This window comes from Engraulis encrasicolus, chromosome 6 (assembly GCF_034702125.1).
Source record: "Engraulis encrasicolus isolate BLACKSEA-1 chromosome 6, IST_EnEncr_1.0, whole genome shotgun sequence".
Classification (NCBI taxonomy): Eukaryota; Metazoa; Chordata; class Actinopteri; order Clupeiformes; family Engraulidae; genus Engraulis; species Engraulis encrasicolus.
The window spans coordinates 20,766,757-20,774,422 of record NC_085862.1 but is presented as its reverse complement, the minus strand read 5'-3'; the positions used below and the strand labels follow the sequence as shown (position 1 = coordinate 20,774,422).

General features: G+C 45.1%; 1 protein-coding gene and 1 long non-coding RNA gene across 2 annotated transcripts; one reads left to right on the top strand and one right to left on the bottom strand.

Moving 5' to 3' along the window:
- The first annotated feature begins 188 nt into the window (after positions 1 to 188).
- LOC134450855 (uncharacterized) lies at positions 189 to 3,908 on the top strand. Its single transcript, XR_010035162.1, has 3 exons — positions 189 to 320; positions 2,690 to 2,853; positions 3,821 to 3,908. It is a non-coding gene; the product is annotated as an uncharacterized LOC134450855 (long non-coding RNA).
- On the bottom strand, positions 1,496 to 7,459 carry tm4sf18 (transmembrane 4 L six family member 18). The gene is made up of 4 exons (XM_063200865.1): positions 6,699 to 7,459; positions 5,017 to 5,088; positions 3,829 to 3,974; positions 1,496 to 2,857 (listed from the first exon to the last, which is right to left on the bottom strand). The coding sequence occupies exons 1-4, from the start codon at positions 6,873 to 6,875 to the stop codon at positions 2,659 to 2,661; spliced, it is 594 nt and encodes a 197-aa protein (XP_063056935.1). The 5' UTR covers positions 6,876 to 7,459; the 3' UTR covers positions 1,496 to 2,658.
- Positions 7,460 to 7,666: the final 207 nt, after the last annotated feature.

Sequence of the window (7,666 nt, the reverse complement as noted above, 5' to 3'; positions counted from 1 at the left end):
CGCATCTGCCCACAGCTTTTATAGATTGGTAAAAAGGTCCCCGCTGTCCAATGGCTCAGGAGGGAGGGGGGAGTGTGTGTCTGTGTGTGCGTGTGTGTGTGTGTGTGTGTGTGTGTGTGTGTGTGTGTGTATGTTGTTGTCTCCAAATATAACAGAGTAAAAACTCTAACCCTACCTCTAACTCTTGCGTTTGGGTGAAAGCTCCCCCGCCTTGCTTAAGAAGAGGGCCTATTGACAGTCTAGTCCAGGTCTGACTCCATACAATGGCCCTGTCAACCACAGGATAACTTAATACCTGGCTGTCACAAAGTTCGAACGTGGTAAGCGTATTAACTTTGCTTAGCATTCTTTAAGTGTTCATCACTTTCCAACAGTTTCTCTGCAACATGTGCAGAACTATATTATATTAGCAAGTTTTTCCAGGTCAGTTTTTAACATGCAGGCAGTTTTTTGTTATTGCAAAATAGTGGACAGCACACATATGACGCAAATGCTGCAAGCACTTCTAAAGTCTAAACACCTGACTGTTTGCAGTGTGGTGTCAGAGTGTACGTAGATAAAAGGTGTTTTGCTTGATACTTTTAAATAATAAAAAAAGTTAGTCTACTCTACTCTAACAGAAATGATATGGCACAAATGCAGCAATCACTTCCAAACGCCTGTCTCTGCGCGTTTGTGTCTGCCCTACAAAGGCAAAGTGCAGTAACTAGGCTGATTATCATCGATGTTCAAATCTCTTCGAGACTTGGTTTGACCAAGAGCATAACAATTAATGTTTCCCAAACGGCATGGTTGACCTGCCTCCCTTGGTTTGCTTATGGTTGTTTGCTTGTCGACAAAGTGGGAGGAGTTCCCGTATTTGCGGGAACTCAGAAAGTACTAGCATTGCTCTTGACCTGACTAGTTGCGACACTAAAAGTGTTGCGTCACTAGGAGGGCACAGCCTGGCTAGTAACTACACCAACATTGAAACTGAGGGAAATCAACGCCTATTAGGTTGGATATTGTGGCGACTACAAATTTGACATAGCAATATCTCTAAAAAATAGACATATGTGGACCATAAGACTCTGTCACACAATAGAGGGGGTGTAATGAAGACCATTTTTGGTCTAAAATCCATTTTGACAAAATATGTAGCTACTGCACTTTGCCTTTGCAGGGCCGGATTGTGTCACAGTGTCTACATGACTCTTGGCAGCTGGGTCTGTTTTGTAAACTGTGACTTTCTGGAACCGCATTGATTTTGGTCCATGCTGGGAAATGGAGTGGACACACACAGATTTTCAAACAACGTCTGATTTTCAAACAACACCTGATTTTCAGGCTTTGACAAGTGGAGTTGCAGACATTGCATGGCTTTGTTTGCTGACGGAACAGCATCGTTTTTCACATAGAAAATGTATGCTGTCTGGGAGTTTATAGTTTGAGCATCGTGTAGATGATAAACAAAACTATTTGAAGGCTCTTGAATTTCAAAAAGCAAAAGATAGACTTTTCAATAGTATGCAAAGACTGAAAAACTTTCTTTAATTGGAGAGAATAACCATTATAAAAATATTGCATATTTCACACATATCTAACACCAAGGATTTAAAAAATAAGTTACAATACGACGTCAGCTCTTACAAATGAGGAACAAGCATACAAAACAAACAGGAATATCATACAAAAAAGACCTTGTGCTTGCATGAAACGATCTGTGAATATCACAAGGTGGATACACTCCGGTTGGGCCTATACAAGGAAGCACTTCAACAAGAGAAGACACCTACATCAGGAGCCACTTGTTTCCTCCTCTTCCATTCGCATACCATACCACTTCCATGAGACCTCCAAACAGAGGTGCCTCTTGTCACCAGGCCAGGCAGGCAGCTGTTTTTTATATATCTGGGGTGATTAATGAAGTTGACCCGGACTTTGCCAGGGCCACGCATGGTGCAGTCAAGAGAATCAGTGGCTACCGTAGTACATGTTTGTGCACTAGTTTGTTGAAGTGCAGTGGAAATCCTGAAAAGAATGAGAGAAATCCTACAGGGGAGGGTTGCCCTACTGAAAATAAGCCTTGGGCGCCTTCGGCCTTTAGTAGGTCAAGTTCATCAACGAGATCCAGAATTCCAAGGTATATCCGGGATAAGCAGTGTGGATCACAAGATTACAGATAAACTCTGATGAACAGAGCAGCTAATTTATTGGTACGCCCCTGCACACAAACACTCGCAGGCACACACACGCACACTCATACCCGCATGCACGCACGCACACACACGCACACGCACACACACACACACAAAGCCTCTTTTAAAAAGTAGTCTCTCTTCACTGGTTAAGCATATACTGTAAATTGTAGGGTGGACTATGCTCAGACAAAACCGCAAACACGCACTCTCTCTCTCTCTCACTCCTCTCATTTTCACACACACACACACACACACACACACACACACACACACACACACACACACACACACACACACACACACACACACACACACACACACACACACACACACACACACACACACACACACACACACACACACACACACACACACACACACACGTCTATACTCAACACACACAGAGGCTCTTTTTAAAAAGAGGACCTCTCTTCATTGGCTAAGCATATAGTACTGTATACTCTAGGCTGGACTCTGTTCAGGCGTTCAGGCTGTACTCTTGCTTGTAGCAGCAGGGTCGGCACACAGCGTTCACCATCCCGTTGACCAGCTGCAGGAACAGGATGATGAACTCCAGCACACTCAGGCCCACCAGGATGGAGAGCAGCGTGACGTCCCACTCCACAACGTTTACGGGCTGGATGCACTTGATCCAGCGGTCTCTGTCGAACAGGTAACTGTGGAGGGACGGGAAGGACAAACACACATGCATGCAAGCGCATACACACACACACATTCACACACACACGCATGTGTACACACACACACGCACGCACGCACGCACGCACGCACACGCGCACACACACACACACAGAAAAGTTAAGTTCAGATGTGCTGGAATTAAGACTAATATGTACATGGCTAATATTAGGTATGACCCTATGAAAATGCACAGGATTCTGCCCTTTCAATATTAACAGTAGCATTTATAATGATCTCTGAAGACACTATAGTGCATTCTAATCACACCAATTCCAAACCCATTCCATCTCTCTGCCCTACCTACTTCCTGGCCCTCCCATCACTGTCCTATCCTGGAAAGGCACAAAAGCCCCCAAAATATACCGTCCATTGACGTTTTATAGCAGACGTCTGGGTGGTACAAAAATATCTAAAATGCGAATTTATTGCATGTAAATTAATTACCAATTGAGATGACTTAAATAATAAAATAGTGGCATTAGCCGCGGTTGTACCACCCGACTAAAACAATGTCAATGACCCATACATGTAAACCCATACGTACAGTATATAGTGTATATAAATAGAAATGCCATAAGGTTCAATTCTGGCCCAAGGTAGTTTCTTGATCCTTCCCCAACTCTTTCTCTCTCCCCATCTCTCACTGTCCTGTGTGATTAATAACGGTGTAAAAGTGCCAAATAATCAGTCAGTGTAAAATTCTGCAGATGCCCAGTGTAACTTCAACTCCACAGCTCTAAACATTGGCACAATATTGAGTAGAATTAACTCTGTATTGTTACGCCAACCAGAGTAAAATGAACAGTATTTTTTGGGTGGGAACAAACAGAGTTAATTTCTATTTACTATTTTCTATTTCTTATCCTATTATTTAAGTTATATCAACACTGGTATTTTTACTCTGTACCTCATATATATTTTTTGAAAATGCTGTGCAGAAACGCACCTGCCGGCGGTGTCGTCGTCGAAGGGGTAGGCCCATCCCAAGCTGGTGAAGCAGTAGGGGCCCTTCAGTAGTCCCAGCATGGACACCACGAAGCAGTACGCCGAGCCAGCCAGCCCCACCAGAGAGGCCAGCACCGAGCCACACATCTGTGCACACACACAGGCAGCAAAACACACAACACAAAAAGCACAAGAGTAGAGGAGACAAGGTCAGTGACATACAGTATAGGCAACACATAAACGCTTCAACACACCCACCACAACATGCACATACCACATGAACATGCATGCACACATGCACACACCTTCAGACATTCTCTCTCTCTCTCTCTCTCTCTCTCTCTCTCTCTCTCTCTCTCTCTCTCTTTCACACACACACGCACACACATGCACACACATGCACACACACACACACACACACACACACACACACACACACACACACACACACACACACACACACACACACACACACACACACACACACACACACACACACACACACACACACACACACACACACACACACACACACACACACACACACACACACACACAGCAGGATGCAGTGCAAGGCCATGGGTTGCACCCCTCGTTGCCTCTCTTGTGCAGCTGCTGCATCCTTAATAAAGAGGCCCTCAGTCGGCCCTCAGGCACTTTATTCAGTTTCATATGAAGAGCTATTTTCTAAAACACTACACGGTTACACTTACAAACAATTTTCATGAATATTTCTTATGATTTTAAGACATAATCTGATTCTGATTTTAAGACAGCATCAGGGAAACTGAAACTGGGTTTACATTAACAGAGAACAATTTTTTTAAAATATTTTTGAAACCAGATGCATGTAGTTTTGGAAAAGAGGTCTTCATATACTGACTGGAAGAGATGAGGCCCTCTGGCATTTGCTCTGCTCTGTTTCATACACTGTCATGAGGTCTCTTCTCTAATCCATCACATGTTGCTTCTTAACAATATAAAGGACCCAAGAACAAACAGCCACATAAACAAACTCAGCACACGCACACACACACGCACACGCGCACACGCACACACACACACACACACACACACACACACACACACACACACACACACACACACACACACACACACACACACACACACACACACACACACACACACACACACACACACACACACACACACACAAAATAGTACTCACAGCACAACTGTCAGTAACCCAGTTGGATGCACACTTCCCCATGCTTAGGAATACAGCTGCCGGCAGGAAGACCTATAGGGAGAGAGGGAGGGGGATGAGAGGAAGAGGAACAATAGAAGGCAGGGACACCACATGTGTAAAAGACGAAAAGAAGAGACAGAGGGGTCAAAGAGAAAGAGAATGAGGTGATGGCAGAGAGAGAGAGAGAGAGAGAGAGAGAGAGAGAGAGAGAGAGAGAGAGAGAGAGAGAGAGAGAGAGAGAGAGAGAGAGAGAGAGAGTGTGGGAGAGAGAGGGGGGGGCAAAGAGAGACAGGGAGGATGTTTAGTTCGCAGTCCTTCACTCTTGGAAACACACCCCAGCAGAATAGTTTGTGATCTCATCCAACGGAAACCCATCCATCACAAACATCCTCTGCACGTGACACTGAAGTCGGCAGACTTGGTGCTAGTTAGTGGGAGCTCAGCTCACAGTTTACTCTCCCACACGCAGAATTCGAGCCTAACGTCAACAACCTCAAGTACACTGTTACTGTTTATAATAGAAGTCACATTACTACATATTTAGAACTTTTTTTTCTCCAAAAATCATGCTCAACAAATTAAAACACCATTAAGTAGAATCCCAAATGAGTTTAAGGTGCACTGTTTATATTCTTAGAAGTTTTTTTTCCCGAATACATGCTGCCCATTCATAATGTTACCTTTTTACTTACCACCACCATCAAATTCTAAGTATTCATTTTGACTGAGAAAATTGCACTTTTCATACATGAAATATCCAGAATATCCAGAAAGACACATTTTTTTAACTGCAAAGCTCACTGTTCCTTGGTCATACTAGTTAATATTAGTTTATTATTCATTAAATATTCATGAAAAGATCAAATTTGGCAATAGACAGCACAGTTTCAATGAGCAGCAGCTGCAATACCTACTCTGGCCACCATCCTACACAATGCACCTTTAAAGCATAGCCAGAAGTGCCCCCTTAGGGCTCAACACAAGAAGGCATATGATTTACATAATAAAACAGACATCTGAAAGCCCATCCCCCCCTAATGAGTACCCTATTCCAGTACATCATACTAAAACCCAGTCACACACAGTACCCTATTCCTGTACATACTAAAACCCAGTCACACACAGTACCCTATTCCAGTACATCACACTAAAACCCAATAACACACAGCAGCGGTGTCTTATCAGTCCTGTCCCCACTATACCGCTGCCCAGCCCGGCCCTATAGGCTACCTCTCACTATGTGATAACACTGCGTTTGCCGGATGGTTTTCAGGTGAAGTGCTTCCCAACCAGGGGAATGTGTACCACTTGGGGTACGGCAGCACATTGCAGGGGTTACAAGGAAATAAGTCGTGACAACAAATGTATGCGATAAAATCACATTAGGACAGAGGGAGAGACATGACACAAGTCAGGGTGTACTCATGGTATGACAAAAAGGCTTAAGGGGTACGCAAAGCAAAACGTTTGGGGAAACACTGGTCTTGAGTATTGAGTGATTGATTGTTTATTAACATTGCATCAGCTCCTTTCAAACAAATCCTTGAAGTTTTAACATAAACAGCATGCCGTTTTTCTTACTTTTTTACATACTGTACAAACAGAAACAAAGATTTCTATGGAGTTCTTAGTACAGGAAGCCCCTGGTGTAGGGAACTCACCGCAATGCCTCCCCCGCCTATCCCCATGAAGAGCCAGGGGAAGAGGGAGACGTGGTTGTCCTGGACGTAGTTGGTGGCCCCGCCGGGGAAGAAGAGCAGGATGTTGGCCACGATGCAGCAGGTCGCCAGGGGGATGAGGGCAAAGCCCAGGGAGCGGGCAAAACCGAAGGAGCACATCACGACGAATGGCAAAGTGCGTTTGTGTGTGCGTGTGTGTGTGCGTCTCTCTGTAGCCGTGTCAGTGAGTGTGTGAGTGAGTGAGTATGTGAGTGAGTGAGGGAGGGAGTGAAAGAGACTGAGGAAATTTGAAAAAAAGGGTGAGGAGGTTGAGAAGGGGGAGGAGGAGGAGGAGGAGGAGGAGGAAAAAATGCGGTGGGGTTCTCCCAGGGTCTGGCCTGGTCTGTGTCCACTGCTGTAATCCAGGAAGGAAACTGTGAGGGCAAAAGCAGTGTTTGTAGGTTTTTAAGTGGACCCTCCACCTCCTGGCCCGGCCCGGCTCTCAGAGGCCACAGGGATGTGACGCAGAGGCTTCCATTCTGGGCACACTGACCCCCACAGGCGGAAGAAGGGCGAGGAGAGAGAGAGGAGAGAGGAGAGAAAGAGAGAGAGAGAGAGGAGAGAGAGAGAGAGGAGAGAGAGGAGAGAGTGTGACTTTCCAGAGGAGACCGATGGGTGGGGGCTCAAGGACTCAGAGTGTGTGTGCGTGCGTGTGTGTGTGTGTGTGTGTGCCATAGACTGTCAATGGTGCGTGCATGTGTGTGCGTGTGAGTGGGTGAGAGAGAGAGAGAGAGAGAGAGAGAGAGAGAGAGAGAGAGAGAGAGAGAGAGAGAGAGAGAGAGAGAGATAGAGAGAGGGAGATGGAGAGGGAGAGAGAGAGAGAGAGAGAAATGGGGGAACCAGAGACGCCGTACACATGTATACAAACTGGTTTAGGAAATTAAAAAGACAAAACAAAAACATAAAGAAGA

What these genes read in the sequence shown, in the direction of transcription:
- tm4sf18 (XM_063200865.1), bottom strand. Translation starts at nt 6,875, where the DNA reads ATGTGCTCCTTCGGTTTTGCCCGCTCCCTGGGCTTTGCCCTCATCCCC. An exon ending in GGGTTACTGACAGTTGTGCT is followed by an intron (nt 3,975 to 5,016) that starts GTGAGTACTATT and finishes GTGTGTGCACAG; the next exon opens with ATGTGTGGCTCGGTGCTGGC. An exon ending in GACGACGACACCGCCGGCAG is followed by an intron (nt 2,858 to 3,828) that starts GTGCGTTTCTGC and finishes GTCCCTCCACAG; the next exon opens with TTACCTGTTCGACAGAGACC.